This window comes from Chiloscyllium plagiosum, unplaced genomic scaffold, assembly GCF_037043375.1.
Source record: "Chiloscyllium plagiosum isolate Xiang-an unplaced genomic scaffold, Cpla_swu_hap1 HiC_scaffold_11, whole genome shotgun sequence".
Lineage (NCBI taxonomy): Eukaryota > Metazoa > Chordata > Chondrichthyes > Orectolobiformes > Hemiscylliidae > Chiloscyllium > Chiloscyllium plagiosum.
Genome location: NW_028270149.1, coordinates 30,477,951 through 30,501,486, shown reverse-complemented (window position 1 = coordinate 30,501,486; position 23,536 = coordinate 30,477,951). Strand labels below are relative to the sequence as shown.

Here is a 23,536-nt window from a genome sequence, read left to right as displayed (position 1 = left end):
TGATGATCCACTGTGCACTGGGTTCCCAACCTCCAGCAGCTGTGGGAAATGATCAGTTTGCTGACAGATAACCCACTGTGCACTGGGTTCCCAACCTCCAGCAGCTGTGGGAAAAGATCAGTTTGCTGACTGATGATCCACTGTGCACTGGGTTACCACCCTCCAGCAGCTGTGGGAAAAGATCAGTTTGCTGACTGATGATCCACTGTGCACTGGGTTACCACCCTCCAGCAGCTGTGGGAAATGATCGGTTTGCTGACTGATGATCCAATGTGCACTGGGTTATCACCCGTCCAGCAGCTGTCTGCAGCCCGAGAACCCTCTTGTCAATCATTATTCCAGGGTCTGACGGTTGGAGGAAGGGGCGGTGCTTGCAGATGGCGGGAATGATGGAGGTAAAGTAGATGTTGTCGAAGTACGGGTGAGATCCACGAAGGGTGAAAGGGCGCCACAACTGCTCCGATTTAAATTAATAGAAACTGAGAGGTTGTAAGAAGCGCGATTCCCCTCAGAGGGTGGGGGATGATGAGTGTCTGCCATTTTTGAGCTGACGGTCCAGGAGGGAGGGAAGGCTCCCTAACTCCGAGGTGACGGCGACACTCGACATCTGTTGGCGGTGCTCATGCCTTGCCCTGCCTCCCATTGAGCTATCCTGACGGTTTGTGTAGCCCGCGTTTTGCCCGATAAGTCGGGAAGGGCCGAACGGCCTGCTGCTGCTGCTGTTGTTACTTGTTTTTTTTTGGTGTTTTCTCTCGGCGGCAGCTGTTCATCGAGAGGCGAAAAGCCACGCGTTTGGCCCAGAACCGTTAATTTTCAAAATGGTGCGCGCATGCCCTCCTGGTGAGAGTGTCTTTACCTAGCATGGACTGGACCAGGAGCTGCATTTACCTTCCACCATCTGCCATGGTGAGACTTGAACATTTTCTGGGGTTTCTGGATAATAGTCGAGCAGAAATATCATTATTCTGGATTAGTGGTGCTGGAAGAGCACAGCAGTTCAGGCAGCATCCGAGGAGCAGTTTCGGGCAAAAGCCCTTCATCAGGAATACAGTAATATCATTAGTCTACCATCTCTCGGAGCTACTTCCTGCAGCTTAAAAAGTCTGGCCAACCTGTACAGACTTGTTATACAACAGTTACACCCCTCACAGGGCGGGTGAGACATGATCCCTGACCTTCTGGGCCATAGATTATAAATCAAACTGCTCAGTCAAGTTATCGTACACTTCCTAGGGCAGGAGAGACCTGAACCCAGAGCTTCAAACTCCAAGATAGCAATGTTATCACTGTGCCACAAGACTCTTGGTTGTCAATGTTTTGGAACTCCAGACTCTCCCTTCAACACGTACAACTGAACTGTGTTCAACAGTAGGAAGGACACTCTTCTTCCCCCACCTGTTATTTAGATGGATCACCAACCGCTTGGAGATTAGTGGGTCATTGATTTCTAATGGCTAACACCCTGATTTTAGATGCTGGCTGAGTTCTTTAATGTTGCTAAAAACTACATGCATTTTGCCCAGACTTCAACAATTCTGCACACATGACTTGCTACCTAATGTGGGTGCAACAATCTACATCCACGTGGACTACATTACAAGGGTGAAAAGCAATGGTGACACAGGGCAAGAGAAGATGCGTGAAGGGTTGGGGGGTGGGTGAGAAGAATGCCTGTCAGAAGAGACAATATCCACGTAGCGTTCAGAAAGTCGTTGTCCCATTCAAAGCTTACAGAGAATCTTTGTGCCAGATTGTACTTCAGAAGGGACATTCTCATTGAAACCTGCCAACTGCTGCTGCTCAGTGTAGGGCTGTTAATAGTATTGTCAAGGGCTGGTGAGGATAGTTACGGCAATATTTACAACACCTTGCAGTTTTCAAATGTTGATTTGATTTATTACTGTCACGTACTGAGGTACAATGAAAAGTGTTGTCTTACGTGCATCACAAGTAGATCGTACTATGCATGTGCATCAGAGTAACAACACAATGCAGGATACAATGTTACAGTTGCCAAGAAGGTGCAGAAAGAGATTAACATTTGAGATCCATTCAAAAGCCTGATAACAGCAGGAAAGAAGCTGTTCGTATATGGGTATATTTTCTGCCCAAAGAAAGAAGGTGGAAGAGAGTATAACCAAGGTAAGAGGGCCCTTAGGTTATGTTGGCTGCTTTCCCAAAGCAGTGGGAAGTATAGTGGATGGGAGGCTGGTTTGCATAATGGACTCAACTCTATAATTTATTGCAGCCTTGGGAAGAGCAGTTGCCATACCACACCATGATGCATTCAGATAGGATGCTTTCTATGGTGCATTTATAAACATTTGTAAATCTTTATGGACATGCCAAATTTCCTTAAGTCTCTGAGGAAGTAGAGACATTGTTGTGCTTTCTTGACAATAATTTCAGTGTTGGTGGACAAATTGATTGTGACGATCATCTCCACCTCGGCACCGTTGATGCAGACAGGGGCATGCCCTCCATACCGCTTCCTGAAGTCAATGTCCAGCTCCTTCATTTTGCTGACTAAGCACTCTTATCTCCTTCCTGTACTGTTTCATTGTTGTTTGAAGTCTAATTTACGGTGTTGGTGTTGTCAGCAAACTTGTAAATGGAGTTGGTATGGAATTTGATCCCACAGTCTTGAATATATAAGGAGTGCAGTAGGGGGCTGAGGGCGTAGCCTTTTGGGGCACCGGTATTGAGGATTATCATCGAGGAGGCATTGTTGCCTATTCTTACTGGCTGGTCTGTTGGTCAGGAAGCCACAAATGCAATTACAGAGAAGGGGAGCAAAGAAATAGGTCCTGGAGTTTATGGAAGAGTTTGGTTGGAATTATGGTGTTGCAGATGAAGCTCTCATTAATAAATATGAGCCTGGTGTAGGTATTCTTGTTATCCAGATATTCTAGGGATGAGTGTAGGGCCAGGGAGATGTCTGCTGTGAACAGATTGCGCCAGGAGGTGAATTGCAAGGGATCAAGGCAGTCTGGAAGGCTGGACTTGATGTGAGCCAAGACCAACCTCTTGAAGCACTTCATAATTATGGATGTCAGAGCCACTGACCACCAGTCATTGAGGCATGCTGCATGATCTTTCTTTGGCACTGGGGTGTTGGTGGTCTTTTTCAAGCAGGTGGAAACTTCAGGTCACAGTAAGGAGAGGTTGAAGATGTCTGCATATAATCTCGTCAGCTGGTCTGTGTAGGATCTGAATGCACAGCCAGGGACTCCATTTGGGCTGGTTGCTTTCAGTGGTTTCACTCTTAAGGCTGATCTGTGGTGATGACCAAGGTTACAGTACATCTGAGGCTGTTGGGACAAGTGACCTCACTGTTTAAAGTGAGCATAGAATGCATTGAGCTCATCAGTTAGGGACGCACTTGCACATGATTCTGTTTGACTTCGCTCTGTATCATAAGCCTTGCTACAACATCACTAAAGTACCATATTTTGAGAGAGCAGATGGCAGAAGCACATGAATTCATGAAATTTGCAGGCTTCTCTTGTTTTTTTAGGGAATTATTGACTATTTTATGCATCATTTTATACAGGTGTTGTGTGTCAGTTCAGAAACTTACTGCAGCTGAAAGGGACTGTACTAGATACACGACTGACCATACACAGTCTTGGAGGTGAATGCCTGCCAACTGTCGTAATGTCTTCTGTGGGAGTCTATCGTGCCATCTACAATTTAAACTACCACTGCAAAGCAGATTGTGCCTCCTTAGCAGTAATGACAATATAGCTCACGAATCCAGTTCACCCTTCGACTTAATGCCAGCTTGCATGCAATTAAACTATTTCAGTGCAATAGAGCAGACTTTTGTGGTGTTAAGACAAACTTTCTGTTGCATGGCCTTGCATGATTTCAGCCTGAACTGTTGCTTGTGGTACAATGGTAGCTGTGACATTGACCAGCGGATGCTCAGTTTTGACTGGGTCTCGTGTTATTGAAATTGGTCACAAGTTCTCCATAGCCTCCAAACTTTGTGCATAGACCCATGCTAAATCAGGGCTGAACTCCTCCACACTCCTAAATGTTGTACATAAACCAAATGCACAAAATATTTATTTGTGCTTATCCATAAGTTTTCTTACGTAACTTGTCCTCATCTGAGTTCTCTGCAGGAGTACTCTCCCTTTAGCAGGATGGCTATCCTTTTCCCTGAGCTGTGGTTGTAAACTGTGCTTACACCCTGATGTCTCGCCACATAAACTCTTGCCTATAAGGTATTGTCATACAAAGCATGCACTGTCAAAGGGGTCAAAACATCCAAACCCACTGCCTCCATACACCATCCACCCACCTACCTTCACAGCCCCTCCCTACATTTTCATTTTCACTATTTTATTGGTATATGCTGTGTCTAGGAGAAAGTGAGGACTGCAGATGCTGGAGATCAGAGCTTAAAAATGTGTTGCTGGAAAAGCGCAGCAGGTCAGGCAGCATCCAAGGAGAAGGAGAATCGACATTTCGGGCATAAGCCCTTCAGGAATTGTAACCACATCCACCATGTCCTCTGGAAGTTCATTCCACACATGCACCATTCTGTTTATAAAAAGAAATTGCTCCTCATGTCTTTTTTAAATCTTTCTACTCTCCCCTTAAAAATATGCTCCCTAGTTCTGAAATCCCCCACGCTAGGGGAAAGACACCTGTCATTCACCTTATCTATACCCCTCATTATTTTATAAACCTCTAAGTTCTCCTGTCAACCTGTTACGTTCCAGTGGAAAAAAAATCAGCCTATCCAGCCTTTCCTTTATAACTCCAACCCTCCATTCCTAGCAACATCCTGGTAAATCTCTTCTGAACCTTCTCCAGCTTAATAATATCCTTCCTAAAATAGGATGACCAGAATGGGACACACTACTCCAGAAGAGGCCTCACCAACATCCTGTACAACCTCAACATGGCATCCCAACTCCTATAGTCAAAGGTCTGAATGATGAAGGCATGTGTGCTAAATGCATTCTTAACCACCTATGTGATGCAAACTTCAAAGAATTATGTACCTGAATCCCTAGGTTTCTCTGTTCTACAACACTACCCAGGGCCCAACTGTTATTAAGTCCTGCCTTTGTTCATCTTAACAAAATGCAATACCTTGCATTTATCTAAGTTAAACTCCATCTGTCAGTCTTCAGCCTATTGACCCAATTGATCAAGATCTGTTTGTAATCTTAAATATCCTCAATTATCCACTATACTGCCAATCTTGGTGTCATCTGCAAGCTTATTAACTATAGCTTCTATACTCTCATCTAAATTGCTTATATAAATGACTAAAAAATGTGGACCCAGCACCGATCCCTGTGGAGCACTGCTGGTCAAAGACCTCCAGTCTGAAAAACAATCCCTCCGCCATCACTTGTCTCCAGTTAAGCCAATTTTATATCCAATTGGCAACCTCACCCTGAATCCTATGTGGTCTAACTTAACTAATTAGTTTACCATGCGGAACCTTGTCAAAGGCTTTACTAAAGTTGGGAAATATTTCTGGCTGTAACAGCTGCTCTTTGAGGTATTTTAGGTGCTGGAGGTGATTTCCTCGAATTGCAGGAGCAGCAATTACTGTTTCACATGCTGTTGCATTGTTTTGGAACTTTTGGGAAAAAAAGTCAAAACAACAGTAGTTTTAAAAGGGAGAAGAATAGGTAAAGGAAGCACATGGTGAGGTCATTGCAGGAGAGAGAGACAACCTGCATAGTTACTGCCTTTGGTGTTTGAATTCGTGTATCGCTGGACATCAGAGTGCATCTGGGAAAATTATCAAACAGTGAAATTCACAACTCATCTTGGAGGAACTGTTGGGTGAAGTTCACAGCACAGAATCAGATAAGTTAATTGTTGTTTTAAGTGTGGTCTACAGAGAATCTGCAGGAGTGAGTAGAGTAGGTTCTTTCTTGATTATATGTTTTTGGAGATATATTTTAAGTTTAATCAAGAGACATAAGCCATAACTCAGTTTAACCTGGGGCAGTGTTTGTAGAGGAGTAAGACGGTGTTATTTTCTGGGTCTGTAGATTGTGAAGGAGCAAAAATGGACTTTAATAGAGTGATATGTACTTCTTGTCAGATGTGTGAGTTTAAAGAGAGTTTTAAGGGTTACTGTGGATTATATCTGCCATAAATACAGCTGGCTGCAAATCTTATCAGATCGAATGGATCAGTTGGAGAGATGGTTGAAAGCAATGAGGAATTTGCAACAGTATGTGATGGATGGCAGTTATAGGAAGGTGGGGGTGGGGGACAGTCTCAGATGCAGTCACATCGATGGGTTAACTCCAGGAAGCGTAAGAGAGGTAGGCAGCTAGTGCAGGAGTCTTTTGTGGATATACCCATTTCAAACAGGTATGCTGTTGTGGAAAACGTAGGGGGTGATGGATCCTCAGGGGAACGTAGCATGAACAGCCAAGTTTCTGGTATTGAGACTGGCTCTAATGCAACGAGGGGTATGTTGGGTTCCAAGAGATCAATTGTGTTAGGGGATTCTCTAGTTCGAGGTACAGACAGACGTTTCTGTGGCCAGCAGCAAAAAAGCAGAATGGTGTGTTGTTTCCCTGGTGCCAGGATCAAGGATGTCTCGGAGAGGATGCAGAATGTTCTCTCGGGGGAAGAGGGGGCAGCAAGCGGTCATTGTCCACATTGGAACCAATGACATAGGAAGGGAAAAGGTTGAGATTCTGAAGGGGGATTAGAGAGTTAAGCAATTTAAAAAGGAGGTCCTCGAGAGTAGTAATATCTGGATTACTCCTGGTGCTACGAACTGTTGAAGGCAGGAATAGAGCAGATGAATGCATGGCTGAGATGCTGGTGTATGGGGAAAGGATTCATATTTTTGGATCATTGGAATCTCTCTTGGGGTAGAAGTGACCTGTACAAGAAGGATGGATTGCACCTAAATTGGAAGGGGACTAATATACTGGCAGGGAGATTTGCTAGAGCTGCTCGGGAGGATTTAAACTAGTAAGGTGGCGGGGTGGGTAGGACCCAGGGAGATAGTGAGGAAAGAGATCAATCTGAGACTGGTATAGTTGAGAACAGAAGCGAGTCAAACAGTCAGGGCAGGCAGGGACAAGGTAGGACTAATAAATTAAACTGCATTTATTTCAATGCAGGGGGCCTAACAGGGAAGGTAGATGAACTCCGGGCATGGTTAGGAACATGGGACTGGGATATCACAGCAATTACAGAAACATGGCTCAGGGATGGGCAGGACTGGCAGCTTAATGTTCCAGGATACAAATGTTACAGGAAGGATAGAAAGGGAGGCAAAGGAGGGGTGGAATTTTTGATAAGGGATAACATTACATCTGTGCTGAGGGAGGATATTCCCGGAAATACATCCAGGGAAGTTACTTTGGTAGAACTGAGAAATAAGAAAGGGATGATAACCTTATTGGGATTGTGTTATAGAACCCCTAATAGTCGGAGGGAAATTGAGAAACAAGCTTGTAAGGAGATTTCCGTTATCTGTAAGAATAATAGGGTGGTTACGGTAGGGGCTTTTAACTTTCCAAACATAGTCTGGGACTGTCATAGTGTTAAGGGTTTAGATGGAGAGGAATTTAAGTGTGTACAAGACAATTTTCTGATTCAGTATGTGGATGTACCTATGAGAAAGGGTGAAAAACTTGACCTACTCATGGGAAATAAGGCAGGGCAGGTGACTGAGGTGTCAATGGGAGAGCACTTTGGGCCAGCGACCATAATTTTATTAGATTTAAAATAGTGATGGAAAAGGATAGACCAGATCTAAAAGTTGAAGTTCTATATTGGAGAAAGGCTAATTTTGATGGTATTAGGCAAGAACTTTCGAAAGCTGTTTGGGGGCAGATGTTTGCAGGTAAAGGGACGGCTGGAAAGTGGGAAGCCTTCAGAAATGAGGTAACGAGAATCCAGACAAAATATATTCCTGTTAAGGTGAAAGGAAAGGCTGGTAGGTAAAGGGAATGCTGGATGACTAAAGAAATTGAGGGTTTGGTTAAGAAAAAGAAGGAAGCATATGTAAGGTATAGACAGGATAGATTGAGTGAATCCTTAGAGTATAAAGCAAGTAGGAGTATACTTAAGAGGGAAATCAGGAGGGCAAAAAGGACACAAGATAGTTTTGGCAAATAGAATTAAGGAGAATCCAAAGAGTTTTTACAAATACATTAAGGACAAAAGGGTAACTAGGTAGAAAATAGGGCTCCTCAAAGATCAGCAAGGCGGCCTTTGTGTGGAGCCACAGAAAATGGGGGAGATACTGAGTATTTTGCATCAGTATTTACTGTGGAAAAGGATATGGAAGATATAGTCTGTGGGGAAATAGATGTTGACATCTTGCAAAATGTCCATATTACAGAGGAGGAAGTGCTGGATGTCTTGAAATGCATAAAAGTGGATAAATCCCCAGGACCTGATCAGGTGTACCCTAGAACTCTGTGGGAAGCTAGAGAAGTGATTGCTGGGCCTTTTGCTGAGATTTGTATCATCACTAGCCACATGTGAGATACCGGAACACTGAAGGTTGGCAAACGTGGTGCCACTGTTTAAGAAGGGTGGTGAGGACAAGCCAGGGAACTATAGACCAGTGAGCCTGACATCGGTGGTGGGCAAGTTGTTGGAGGGAATCCAGAGGGAGAGGATGTACATGTATTTGGAAAGGCAAGGATTGATTAGGGATAGTCAACATGGCTTTGTGCGTGGGAAATCATGTCTCACAAACTTGATTGAGTTTTTTGAGGAAGTAACAGAGGATTGATGAGGCAGAGAGGTAGATGTGATCTATATGGACTTCAGTAAGGCGTTCGACAAGGTTCCCATGGGAGACTGATTAGCAAGGTTAGATCTCATGGAATACAGGGAGAAGTAGCCACTTGGATACAGAACTGGCTCAAAGGTAAAAGACAGAGGGTGGTGGTGGAGGGTTGTTTTTCAGACTGGAGGCCTGTGACCAGTGGAGTGCCACAAGGATTGGTGCTGGGTCCTCTACTTTTTGTCATTTACATAAATGATTTTGATGTGAGCATAAGAGGTACAGTTAGTAAGTTTGCAGATGACACCAAAATTGGAGGTGTAGTGGATAGCGAAGAAGGATACCTCAGATTACAAAAGGATCTTGATCAGATGGGCCAACAACTGAGAAGTGGCAGGTGGAGTTTAATTCAGATAAATGCGAGGTGCTGCATTTTGGGAAAACAAATCTTAGCAGGACTTATACACTTAATGGTAAGGTCCTAAGGAGTGTTGCTGAACAAAGAGACCTTTGGGGTGCAGGTTCATAGCTCCTTGAAAGTGGAGTTGCAGGTAGATAAGATAGTGAAGAAGGTGTTTGGTGTGCTTTCTTTCATTGGTCAGAGTACTGAGTACAGGAGTTGGGAGGTCATGTTGCAGCTGTACAGGACATTAGTTAGCCCACTGTTGGAATATTGCATGCAATTCTGGTCTCCTTCCTATTGGAAAGGTGTTGTGAAACTTGAAAGGGTTCATAAAAGATTTACAAGGATGTTGCCAGGGTTGGAGGATTTGAGCTATAGGGAGAGGTTGAACAGGCTGGGTTGTTTTCCCTGGAGCATCGGTGCCTGAGGGGTGACTTTATAGAGGTTTACAAAACTATGTGGGGCATGGATAGGGTAAATAGGCAAAGTCTTTTCCCTGGGATTGGGGAGTCCAGAACTAGAAGGCATAGGTTTAGGGTGAGAGGGGAAAGATATAAAAGAGACGTAAGGGGCAACGTTTTCTCACAGATGGTGGTACGTATATGGAATAAGCTGCCAGAGGAAGTGGTGGAGTCTGGCACAATTGCAACATTTGAGGCATTTGGATGGGTATATGAATTGGAAGGGTTGGAGGGATATGGGCCGGGTGCTGGCAGGTGGGACTAAATTGGGTTGGGATATCCGGTCGGCATGGACGAGTTGGATGGCGGGTCTGTTTCTATGCTGTACATCTCTCTGACTCTCAGTCCATGTAAGCAATATCTACCACTCTTCCCTCTTCACCCTTCCTGGTAGCTTCCTCAAAAAACTCGCTAACACATGTTTTCTCTTGCACAAAACCATACTGACCATCCATAGTCATTCCTCGCCTCTCCAAATGCATATGAATCTTTCAAGATAACCTCCTATAACGTACCTGCCGTCAAAGTCAGATTCTCAGGTCTTTACTTTCTAGGCTTCTCCTCTTAAACAGTGGCACAACGTTACCCACTCTTTTGTCCTCCAGAACCTCACCTGTAATTATAGATGATACAGATATTTTTGCAAGAGGCCCTGCAATTACCTCCCTAATTTCTTACAATGTCCGGGGATACATTAGATCAAATCCCAGAGATTTACCCACATTTATATTTTCTAAGACCTCCAGCACTTTCTCTTCTAAAATGTGAACTGTTTTCAAAACATCAATATTTCCCTGAGTTCTCAAGTCTCCATATTTTTCTCCACCGTAAAACATGCAAAATATTCATCTATTATCTCTCCCATCTCCTGAGGTTCAACACAAAGATGACTTCTTTGATCTTTAAAGGTTTCTACTTTCCCTTGTTCTTTTGCTCTTAATGTACTTGTAGAATCTCTGGATTATCCTTAACTTTATTTGCTAAAGCTATCTCGCATCCTATCTTTGCCTTCCTGATCTCCCTCTTAAAAATTCTCGTCCACTCTTTATACTGTTCCAGAGATTCATTTGAACACCGTTGTATATAACTAACATGATTCTTGACTAAAATCTTTAATCATTCATTGTTCTCTAATCGTACAAGTCTCGCCTTTCTCTATAACAGGAACATAATGACTCTGGAATCTCGTTATCACACTTTTGAATGCCTCCAGTCCCTTTACATGTAATACTTTACTCCAGTCAATTTTTGAAAGTTCTTGTCTTATGCCATTAAAATTTGTCTTACTCCAATTAAAAGCTTCAATTTTATGGAAGGCTTATCCTTTCTCATAACTATTTTAAAACAAATAAAATTATGATCACTGGATCCAAAGTGTTTTGCTAGCTCTTTCTCTCCAGTAGGAATGTTTATGTCGAGTCATAGAGATGTACAGTGGCCTAACCAATGTCCTGTACAGCCGCAGCATGACCTCCCAACTTCTGTACACAATACTCTGACCAATAAAAGAAAGCATACCAAATGCCGCCTTCACTATCTTATCTTCCTGCAACTCCACTTTCAAGGAGCTACAAACCTGCACTGCAAGGTCTCTTTGTTCAGCAACACTCCCGAGGACCTTACCATTAAGTGTATAAGTCCTGCTAAGATTTACTTTCCCAAAATGCAGCACCTCGCATATATCTGAATTAAACTCCATGTGCCACTTCTCAGCCATTGGCCCATCTGGTCAAGATCCTTTTGTAATCTGAGGTATCGCTCTTCGTCACCTCCAATTCTGGTGTCATCTGCAAACTTACTAACTGTACCTCTTATGCTCGCATCCAAATCATTTATGTAAATGACAAAAGGTAGAGGACCCAGCACTGATCTTTGTGGCATTCCACTGGTCATAGGCCTCCAGTCTGATAAAAAACCCTCCATCACCACCCTCTGTCTTCTACATTTGAGCCAGTTCTGTATCCAAGTGGCTAGTTCTCCCTGTATTCCGTGAGATCTAACCTTGCTAATCAGTCTCCCATGGGGAACCTTGTCGAACGCCTTACTGAAGTCCAAATAGATCACATCTACTGCTCTGCCCTCATCAATCCTCTTTGTTACTTCCTCAGAAAACTCAATTAAGTTTGTGAGACATGATTTCCCCCGCACAAAGCCATGTTGACTCTCCCTAATCAGTCCTTGCCTTTCCAAATACATGTACATCCTGTCCCTCAGGATTCCCTCCAACAACTTGCCCACCACCGACATCAGTCTCACTGGTCTGTAGTTCCTTGGCTTATCCTTACCACCCTTCTTAAGCAGTGGCACCTCATTAGCCAACATCCAGTGTTCCGGAACCTCATCCGTGAATATCGATGATACAAATATCTCAGCAAGAGGCCCAGCAATCACTTCTCTAGCTTCCCACAGAGTTCTAGGGTACTCCTGATCAGATATATTGATAATGAAAATTTTCTTGAACACATTTTAACAAATTCTTCACCGTCCAAACTTTTAATACTGTTGTAGTCCCAGTCGACATTTGGAAAATTAAAATCACCTACTATTAGAACCTTCTTATTTTTACGTATATATGAGATCTTTCTACTTATTTGTTCCTCGATTTCCCTCTGATTAATGGGGCAAATGGGGGGCGGGGGGGGGGGTGCAGTCTATGGAACAATCCCATTAAGGTGATCATTCCTTTTTTATTAATAATTTCAACCCATATATTTTCCCTAGATGACATTTCAGAAATATCATCTTCAGTTGCAGTTTATTGAAGATTAAAAGAAGGCAATTTTGCCTTCTGCAACCCCTTTTAATTCATTGCTGCCACAGGTTCTTTTTCCAATGTATTACAGCTTGAGACCATTACATTCCTGTGAAAGGTCTTGCAGGACGACTTGAACTATGAAAACACTCTCAACTACCTCAGGTATGCTTGAATTGTGTCTCTGGAAAAAAGGAGGGAGATAAGAAAGTTTCTGCGAAACATCCATATTAGGTGGAAAGTGAAGTACCTCCTCTCCATTGCTTATCAGTGTTTGTTACCTATGATCAAGCTAATGAGTCCCCGAGTACCCTCTACCCATGTTGATCTGAAGATGGTTTCATTTCGCAAGCCAGCCATTTTTGCAGTGTTTCCTAAGACTGTTCTGTAGAATGATGCATATGAGGTTAAGAAGCCCTCCCCTCTTTGGTCAAGTGGATGTCTCGTACACATCTTTGGCAGGTAATTTCTTACCACAATGCCATACAGGATGACTTTCGTGCTAACAGCAGAACATGACCTTGCTGGAATATGTATACCATAAGACCATAAGACATAGGAGTGGAAGTAAGGCCATTCGGCCCATCAAGTCCACTCCGCCATTCAATCATGGCTGATGCGCATTTCAGCTCCACTTACCAGCGTTCTCCCCGTAGCCCTTAATTCCTCGAGACAACAAGAATCTATCAATCTCGGCCTTGAAGACATTTAGCGTCCCAGCTTCCACTGCACTCCGTGGCAATGAATTCCACAGGCCCACCACTCTCTGGCTGAAGAAATGCCTCCGCATTTCTGTTCTGAAATGACCCCCTCTAATTCTAAGGCTGTGTCCACGGGTCCTAGTCTCCTCGTTTAACTGAAACAATTTCCTAGCTTCCACCTTTTCCAAGCCATGTATTATTTTGTACGTCTCTATTAAGTCTCCCCTTAATCTTCTAAACTCCAACGAATACAATCCCAGTATCCTCAGCCGTTCCTCATATGTTAGACCTGTCATTCCAGGGATCATCCGTGTGAATCTCCGCTGGACACGTTCCAGTGCCAGTATGTCCTTCCTGAGGTGTGGGGACCAAAACTGGATACAGTACTCCAAATGGGGCCTAACCAGAGCTTTATAAAGTCACCATGCTTCAGTGAATGAAGATAAAATTTCACCACCAAGATAAAGTTGTCTGTCCTGCCATCTGAAAAGTCTTTGTTCATTTTTTAAACCGCAGTTCCAAATTTAAAATAAGAAACTAGGATCAAATTATTCAATCTTTGTAATGAAACATTAGGCACAAATATTTTGAATAATAGGCCAAATTTAAAGCACATGGTTATTGTAGTTTCTCATTGCTTCTCCATTCCCTTTCCTTTCCTACTTACGTTACATAACTTCTCTTGTGTTTGCCCTTCCTTAGCTCATTGGTTACTGAAACCCTCGTCCCCTCTAAAATTGACAGACAAAATGCTGTCCTGACCAACTTCCAATCCTCCATAAACTTAAGTTTCTGCCACAGCCTCATTTACCCATCATCCTTGTACTTGCTCGCCTACGTTGACTTTAGATTGGCAATACCTTGATTATAAAAGCCTCTGCTTTTGTTCAAATTTTAATAGCCTGATCTTTCCCTAATGTTGTAGGACTGCAGGAGGTTACAACATTTGGGGTTCTTTTGGCTTCCACCAATTCTGGATACTTTGATATTTCTGATTTTTGTTCCCTCTAACATGATTGTGCCTTCAACTGCCTGAAAAATGTGTTGCTGGAAAAGCGCAGCAGGTCAGGCAGCATCAAAGGAGCAGGAGAATCGACGTTTCGGGCATAAGCCCTTCTTCAGGAAGAAGGGCTTATGCCCGAAACATCGATTCTCCTGTTCCTTTGCCTGACCTGCTGCGCTTTTCCAGCAACACATTTTTCAGCTCTGATCTCCAGCATCTGCAGTCCTCACTTTCTCCTCCTTCAACTGCCTGGACCTACAGCACTGAAATTCCTTTGCTAGGCCTCTCTGCCTCTTTAAATCTTACCTCTGACCACGCTGTTGGTCATTTGGTGTAATGTTTCTTTGTGAAGTTCAATGTCTAATTTAGTCAGCATTCCTGTGAAACTTGGGATGTTATGCTACATGGAAGGTGGTATGTGCAGGCAGGTTTTTAGATTTTTGAATGTGTGCACAGTTTTAAAAGTATGCATAATGCCATGTATTTTCAACACTTTATTTTACTAGCAAAATGTGCATATGGAACAGAAGCATGCTCCTACAATAGAAAAAATGAAACGGTATCTGTACTACCAGCTGATGATAATTGAAAATTACCAGAAGGCCATTAGCAAAGAGCTGAGGCCACTCGTTGAATGGGTATGTTACTGTAATGTTTAATCAAGCATGTATTCCCAAGGAATGGAATGTTTTGATTTTTTACAGCAGTAAATCTTTTTATTTGTTTGTAACATTAATATTCTTTATATTTTCAAGATACCGCATTGCAGTAATTCCTTTACATTCAAATGAAAATGGACAAACATGATTTTGAGTTTGTTTTGCATCAGGTTTATGTTCCCAGTTAATAGGTTCCAAGTCTTCCCATTTAAAGACAGGCACAATCATCAGTAAAGATAATTTACTTTTCTTCATAGTGGTTTTAAATCTCAACACAAAGTAGCACAAATAAATTCTCACTGTCTATTTGCATGACTTATATTATTTGATTAATGAAAATAGAAAAATGTAAACTTGCACACTTAGCCTGGTTCGTAAGCTTGTTTTATTTGCCCTGCAAATTCTATTTATGTGCTTGATGCTCAACTCTTCTAAAAACAGATAAACTGTAATATCAGGAGCTTGCTGATAATTTCTCTTGATATTATGTAGTTTAGTTGACATCTGCACCATGATCTTCTCTGTTAGGATGTTGTCAAGGCTTACCACTTATTGGTTTCATGGTAGATCTCTCCCCTGTCCTGTATCTACAATGATATTTTTGTGTAAGTACTCCCAGAGTATCAAAGAAACCTTTCTTTGTAATCCACTACATGTCATAGAGAAAAAGCGCAGATAGGAACATACTGTCTTTACTACTTAGTCCTAGATTCTTGTAGTCTTTAATCGGTGCCTGACGAAGATTAATAGTGCATAGATTTTATATAGTTTGAGTGCAGTTTTGGCATACTTCCACAGACTCAATCAAGTTAATGCCCTGGTAATAATATGGTCAATATGCTGTGTATAAGCCATACTCCTCTTAATTGTTATATGCAAAATCTTCCATTCTCTGCTGGTTTTGTTTTATTTTGAAAGCAGCTCCGTCTTACCATCCCAGTAGTTCAGAATATTATAGGATAGAAATAGTTACATGTTCCCTAGGATACAAATATAATTCTCTGCTAGGGAAGATATTTGAGGCCACAAGTGGCACAGTGGTTAGCACTGCTGCCTCGCAGCACCAGGGTCCCAGGTTCAATTCCAGCCTTGGGCAACTGTCTATGTGGAGTTTGCACATTCTCCCCATGTCTGCTCCTCGTGCTCTGGTTTCGTCCCACAATCCAAAGATGTGCAGGTCAGGTGAATTGGTCATGCTAAATTGCCCATAATATTAGGTGCATTAGTCAGAGGGAAATGGGTCTGGGTGGGTTACTCTTTGGAGGGTCGGTGTGGACTTGTTGGGCCGAAGGGCCTGTTTCCACACTGTAGGTAATCTAATCAATACTGTTTTCAAAGAGTTAGATATTCTGGTTTTGGGGGCTAAATGAATCAAAGGGTATGAGGAGAAAGTGGGAACAGAGTATTGAGTAGAATGATCAATCATGATCGTATTGAACAGTGGAGCAGATTTGAAAGATTGAATAAGAAATATTCCTTTTTTCTAGGTCTACATATTTGTGATTTTAGCAGTTGTGCAGCGTATCCAGTCAAAGTTAAACACTGATGTAGATGCTTAATTGTACTTAATTATCTTTTGAAACTTAAAATGTGAATACATAGAAATGGCTGTAAACAGGTGACATGGAGTTTATGATCAGGCATTAGAATATAATGAAAACATAAGCATAATGAGAAGGAAGCTATTATGCTCATTCCATGTTTCTTTGACTTTAGGGAATTGCAAAATATATTTTTACTTTCCAGATTATACAGTGATCTTCACAGGGAACATTTCCTAAGAACTACAATAGCTTATCTAATGAAGGATCTGCGTACCGTAGAGAGGGAGGGCAGTGTCAGTGCACTAGAATAAATGATGGGACTGAGCTCTGAGGAGAGATTGAGAAGATTTGTCCTTAATTTCTACAATTTTTAGGTGAAATAGATTCAGAGAAAACAATCTCAGAATAAAGGACAATAGTTCTATATAACAAAAAAATTGTTTAGTCTACAGGCAGTGAATCTTTGGAATTTTCTCCTCCAGAGTACTGAGGAAGGTCAGACATAAAATATGTTCTGAAAGAAATCAATAAACCGAGAATTATGAGATAGTGTAGGAAAATGTTAAGCTAAATGATCAATCATGATCTCTAAAATGGTGGAAGAGGCTTGAGAGATTGAATGGGGTCAAGATTGGCCTACTCCTGCTGCAATGTTTTAGCAACATTCTGCAAGCTTGGCATTTTGTGCATCTTTGATTCCTTTACCACCTCGGTGATCATGCTTTCAACTGTCCAGACCCTAAGTCCTGAAATTCTTAAACCTGTCTGAGTCTCTACATATATCATGCTTAAGATTTCTAATGGTTAAAACTAACCTCTTTGGCTTGTTCTCTTATCTCCTTATGTGACTCTCTATCACTTTTGTTTGACAGTGTTGCCAAGAAGCACCTTAGGATGCTTTATATGTAGAAGTACAATGGGAATGTGAATTGTTGGTAAAAATTGACTGGTAAAAATATATTTTCACAGGTCAGATTGAATATTCAGAACATTACTTTTAAAGAAGATCTCTGCAAAATTTATGAAGTTGTCTTTGGTCAACTAAGTCAACTATACAATTTAAGTAAAGAATTATACAAAATGTTTCAAGAAACTAAAGCAGGTAAATCCTCATCTGGAACTAAATCTGTAAAATCTCAAATAGTAATCTGCATCAAAAAAAATCTTGCTTTTTCCTAAACTTGTAGGAGGTACACACGAGAAATGTGAATATAAAATCTAGAGACTAGTAATTGATTTTTCATACATTTAAACAAAATAAATAAATTTTATGTTGCATATTGTATTTCTAACTGAGCAAAGATAAAATCTGTACTTGAAAAAAGTTGTTCATTGGTTTGTCAACATTAGCTTTGAAAATTCTTTAACTGTCTGCTTCTTTTTCACTGTCTCACCTTTTTAGTGCTTTCCGATTTAGTTGTTAATGATTTAACAAATTGGTTATTATTTGGTTACTCTTAACTTGCCTTAATGTGTTGTACCTCTAAAATCTTTGAGAGGTGTGACACTACAGAAAGTTTTCAAATTAAGACATTCATTTATCTGATATACTAAAATTGGAAATTCAACTTCAAAGCACATTCTAGTCTAATTATTCTTCATACTTGATTACTGGTTTTGGTTGATAGCTGTAGGTTGTCATTTCACATTCTGCAGGGTAATTAGAAGAGTTTAAGTTTGAGATCAGTTATACCAAGTTACTATGTAAACAATTTTTTTCAGAAGCCCTCATAGAAAATTAAAGGAAATTACTTTCCAGTACTTTAAATTGTCAAAGCATATTGATGTGGCATAAATATTTAAAGATCATGCCTGAATTTAACAAAGATTAGATGTTTCTTTGAAGTTACTTTTCTGCTCCTCACTAAGGCCTTATCTACCATCACAGGCATCTTGTTTCAAGTAGGAATTGTGGCAACTGGACAACAGACTGCAACAGAGAAACCTCTTCCTTTTGGAGTTCCTGCTTTTGGTTCTACAAATTATGTTAACGGTTTAGCTCCAGAAGATTTTCCAACAGGTGTTAAACAAAATGTATGTGTACATATTCATGAAGGACCTGGCATCTGTAGTCCAAAGCTTGACATTTCCAAAACAAATACTTCCCGAGTAGTTGGTGCATTTTGTGAGGACATAATATCAGAATCTGAATTGCAAAAATTGCAAAAGAAAGAGCAATCACTAAGGCATTCTAGTGATTGTTCCCCTTTTCTCAACAGTCAGTTTTCAGAAGTGGACCAACCTCCAGAAGAAATTGAATCATCAAATCTATGCAATGAACTCATTGTGGAAACAGTAGCGGACATATTAACTACTGAAAACTCAAGTTGCACAAGCCTGCACTCGAAACGAGAAGGTCCACATATCCTTTCCAACAAAAGCAAGTCTCTGAATGTTAATCAAACATACATTGTTAGATCGGAATGGGAAGTTTGGGACACTTTTGAATTCCCTACATCGGACAGTGATACTAATTGCTGGGTTAGCCCTGAAAAAGAAAAGACATGTAATGGAAAAGTGCTGATCTCAACTCTTGATGCCATTTCACCTCAAGAACCCTTGAATCCGCATGATATTTTCTGCCTCCCAAATGCAATTGAACAAGTGGCAACCTCAAGAAATTGTGTAGTTTCGCCAGAACAATATGAGAGTTCAAACTGTATGTTGGAACCATTAAATCGGAGTCATTTTTCAAATTCACCATTTGGAAGGGCTATGGAACCACCTGTAGCCAGTGAGATCTCAGAATTCCAGTTTTGTCGGTGGCAGGAGATGGAGATAAGGGTCAGTTATGCAATCGATCCACACTGTTTCTACATTCAGCACGTTGGTAAGGATCTACCAGAACTGATGAGAAAATTCAAGTAAGTACATGAAAGGATTTTCCTACTTTGTGCCGTAAAAGAATCATCCCTTTCGAAAGGGGAGCAAAGTACCACAAGAACAAATTGCCAAGATGCTGAGAGATTAATGAGGCAACAGCAACTCTTAGTTGGTAACACAACACATACGTGGGGTATAGACATAATAGTATTGTTTTTTCTTGCCTCTGACATCAAGGACTGCATCTTGGACTGTCTTTTGATTTAAAATTTACTATATCTCTAAATCCTCTAATATTGCACAAATGGAGTCAACACTGAGTGTTGGATGAAGACAGCAAGAGGCAGGAAATTAATTGGGTCAGGGGACCAGGCATAATTCAGTCCCCATTTTAAAATTATACTTCTGTCCTTTTGATATTATTATAAATACAACCATCTGAATTTATAATAAAAGCTACTAATAAGAGTTTAGCATAATGACATCCTTTTCCATGATACGTCAATGCTTCAATTGGTAAAATAGTGTAATTGCAACATGACAGGGTTTTATGAAAGGGATGTTCATTATAAATTTGGGCAATAAAATTTGTTATATGTAAAGTTGATAAGGAATATGTACAGATTTTATATCTGATTGGTTGATGTGGTAAGTCCAGACCAAACCTATTCAAAGAGCATTCAAGGTGTGGTCTGACCAGTGCCTTGTATAGTTTTAGCAAGATTACTCTAACATTCCATTCCCTTTGATATAAAGGCCAGTAACCTATTTGCCTTTCTTGTTATTTGCTGAACTGTTATGCACTTATTGACAGATAACACTCAGGCTTTGTTAATTTTAAACTTGGTCGTTTTTTTTAAATTATTCATTCATGGGATGTGGGCATTGCTGGCTGGGTCAGCATTCCTAATTGCCCAGAGGGCAGTTAAGAGTCAACCACGTTGCAATGAGTCTAGAGTCATATGTAGGCCAAACCTGGATTTCTGTCCCTAAAAAGACATCAGTGAGCTAGATGGTTCTTTATAGCAGATGATAATGGTTACGTGATCATCTTCAGACTAGATTTTTAAAAATTGAGTTTATATCTTAAAATCTGCATGGTGCGATTTGAACATATGTTTTCAGAACATTCTGGATTACTACACTAGTGACGTTGCCATTACACCACTGCCTCCCCATCGCGAGGAAAAGTTGACTAATCCAGGCATTGTTGAAAAATGAACAACTGAATGGCTGTCACTTACTATGTTGAGTTGAAATAGACACCATGCATGTACATGTTCTTTTCATCTGCAAAGAACTGAGCCCTTTGTATATGTGGCTTCCAATACACACAAGTGCATTACATTGTAAGCCCAACTAATAATCTTAGTTTGATTTTTAGAATACTCCATAGCAACTTGAAGATTAGTCTACAGATAGAGCCACAGTCATACAGCAGGGAAACAAACCCTTTTGCCCAACTTATCTGCATCAACCAAACATCCCTCTCATGATTTTATAAACTTCAATACAGTCACCCTTCAGCATCTGACCCTCTGGGGCATAAAAACCCACCTTCTCCCTATAACTCAAAACCTCCAGTCCCAGCACATTCTTGTAAATCTTTTCTCCATCCTCTCAGTTAAACAACATCCTTCCTATAGAAGGGTGACCAGAATTGTATGCCGTATTCTAAAAGGACCCTGACCAGTGTCCTGTACAGCCACAATATGACATCCCAACTCTTATACTCAATGCACTGAATGATAAAGGCTCACGTGTCAAAAGCTGCTTTCACCCTGCCAGAACCTTACCATTAAGTGTATAAGTCCTACTCTGCTTTGGCTAACCAAAATGCAACACCTCACATTTATCTAAGTTAAACTCCATCTGTCACTCCTCGGCCCATGGCCCAACTAATCAAGATCCAATTGTACTCTGAGGTAACCACCTTCACTGTCCACTACACCTCCTATTTTACTGTCATCTGGAAACTTCCTAACCATACGTCCTGTGTTCACTCCAAATCATTTATCCAAAGGAAAAATGGCAGCGTACCTAGCACTGATCCTTGTGGTACGCTGCTGGTCACAGGCCTCAAGTCTGAAAAGCAACCCTCTACCACCATCCTTTGTCTTCTACCTTTGAGCTAGTTCTATATCCAAATAGCCAGTTCTCCACGTATTCTTTGTGATCTAATCTTGCTAAGCAGTCTTTAATGTGGAACCTTGTCAAACGCCTTACTGGAGTCCACATGGATCACACCCACCACTCTGCCCTCATCAATCCTCTGTTATTTCTTCAAAAAACTCAACCAAGTTAGTAAGACACAATTTCCCAAGCACAACACTATGTTGACTGTTCCTAATCAGTCCTTGCCTTTCCAAATACATGTAAATCCTGATCCTCAAGATTCCCTCCAACAACTTGCCCACCACCGATGTCAGGCTCACTGGTTTATAGTTCCCTGGGGTTTCCTCAATACCTTTCGTAAATTTCCTTATAATTGCTTCTCAATTTCCCACTTACAATTGGGGGGCCTGTAATATATATAATATGACCATCCCTCTTTTATTCTTGAATTCCACCCATATATCTTCCAGGAGTATTCTCCCTAAGTACAACTGTAATGTTATCCCTTACCAGAAACGTCACTAGCCCTCCTCTCTTGCCTCCCTTTCTATCCTTCCTTTAGCATCTGTACCCTGGAGCATTAATGTGCCAGTCCTGTCCATCCCTGAGTCATGTTTCTGTAATAGTTATTGTATCCCAATCCCTTGTTCGCAAAGTTCATATGCCTTACTTCAATGCAAGAGGCCTGACAGGTAAGTTCAGTTTAATTTATCAGATTTACCTTGTTCTCTGCCAAGACCATGTCTGTTTTTACTATTCGACTTGCTCCTCTTATGTACTGCACTAGTCTCCAGCCTTTTCTCTTTTCTCTCTATTGCTTTTGTTTCTCTCCTCCTCCCCTGCCCCAACACCGCAAAAGTAGTTTAAAGGCTCCTGAGTAGCACTGGCAAATCTCCCTGCAAGGATATTGGTCCCTTCCAATTCAGGTGGAACCCATTCCTCATATCCAAGTCATTTCTATCCCTGAGGTGATCCCAATAGTTCAAAAATGTGTATCCTTTCCCCTTGCACCAGCTTCTCTAGCCATGCATTCATTTGCTGTATCATCTTATTCCTACTCTCACTCGCATATGGCATCGCTAGTAGTCCAGATATTACTACCCTCGAGGACCTCTCTTTAATCTCCTGCCTAGTTTCCTATGTTCTCTCTCTCATCTCTTTTCCTATCTATGTTGTTGGTACAAGCATGCACAACGTCCTGCTGGTCACTCTTCTCATTCAGAATATTTTGCACCCTTTCGGACATTTTTGACCCTGGCTGGTACCAGGGAGGCAACACACCATCCTGATGTCTCGCTGACGGCCGCAGCAACATCTGTCTGTGATCCAGCCTAGAGAGTCCCTATTACAATTGATCACGTGGAACCTGTCATAGCCTTATTACAGTAGAGGCCCAGTACTGGCAGGCCTCAGTTTTGTATCTGGACCCATTTTGCTTACAGTAAGTCTATTCTTCAGAAAGATTTTTAAACTTCATCAAACTGCCACTTATTCTGAAATTTGAAAAATTCTGAATTCTGAAAACCAGCTGGTCCCGAGCATTTCAGGTAAAGGATTGTGCTCCTGTAACAGCATCTGTTGCTCAAAACTTGCAAATACGGCATAATGACATGGTGATCTAGATTTGCCAATATTGTGTGAATCAGTATTTGTTGAACTTATGAAGTCAGCAACTCACATAGTTGAATTCAGTTTCCAACATGTATGCCCAAATAGATAGTGTTTTTGTGGGATCCCCACTAGACCCAGTGATCTAAAAAAAATCCATGTTGGGTTCCATGAGAGATGTGATGTGACCTTCTATCTCTTGCACATTTCTGATAAATTGAATTTGCAATTGCCTGTAAGAATTTATTTGTCTTAATGGGCTCCATCATGCACTTAAGTTCACATTTGAAATGAGCTCTCTTACCCAGACATTGTTGTTGAACAGTTGTTTAGGGAATTCTGTAATAGTGTCTACCACAAATGTACCTTCACGAGTAAGTATACATGTTAGGATTCCAAAGACCTATGCACTGTAGGGCTGACCTTATCAGTAACCTCATAGGGCTTAAGCTGTTTGTTCATGCTGCTGAAATGGGGTACTTCAAAGCTATCCTTAGAGATAATGGCTATCCTCATCAGATAATTTCTCATTATATATCAAAAAAGCTCATGGAATCTCAGGGTTGGTCTTGAAAAGTGTTCAATCTAGATTAGATTAGAATAGATTACTTAGTGTGGAAACATGCCCTTCGGCCCAACAAGTCAATACCGACCCGCCGAAGAGCAACCCACCCATACCCCTACACCTAATACTATGGGCAATTTAGCATGGCCAATTCAC

The 23,536-nt window shown here is 41.3% G+C and overlaps 1 protein-coding gene across 1 annotated transcript in view; it reads left to right on the top strand.

Annotated features, from left to right (window-relative positions):
- The first annotated feature begins 1,113 nt into the window (after nucleotides 1–1,113).
- LOC122557331 (uncharacterized) overlaps nucleotides 1,114–23,536 on the top strand; it is a 40,672-nt gene continuing 18,249 nt past the window's right edge. The window contains exons 1-4 of the mRNA XM_043704925.2: nucleotides 1,114–2,142; nucleotides 14,573–14,704; nucleotides 17,239–17,371; nucleotides 18,158–19,133. Coding sequence (XP_043560860.1) covers nucleotides 2,092–2,142; nucleotides 14,573–14,704; nucleotides 17,239–17,371; nucleotides 18,158–19,133 — 1,292 coding nt within the window. The 5' untranslated portion in view covers nucleotides 1,114–2,091. The remainder of the gene's footprint in view (nucleotides 2,143–14,572; nucleotides 14,705–17,238; nucleotides 17,372–18,157; nucleotides 19,134–23,536) is intronic.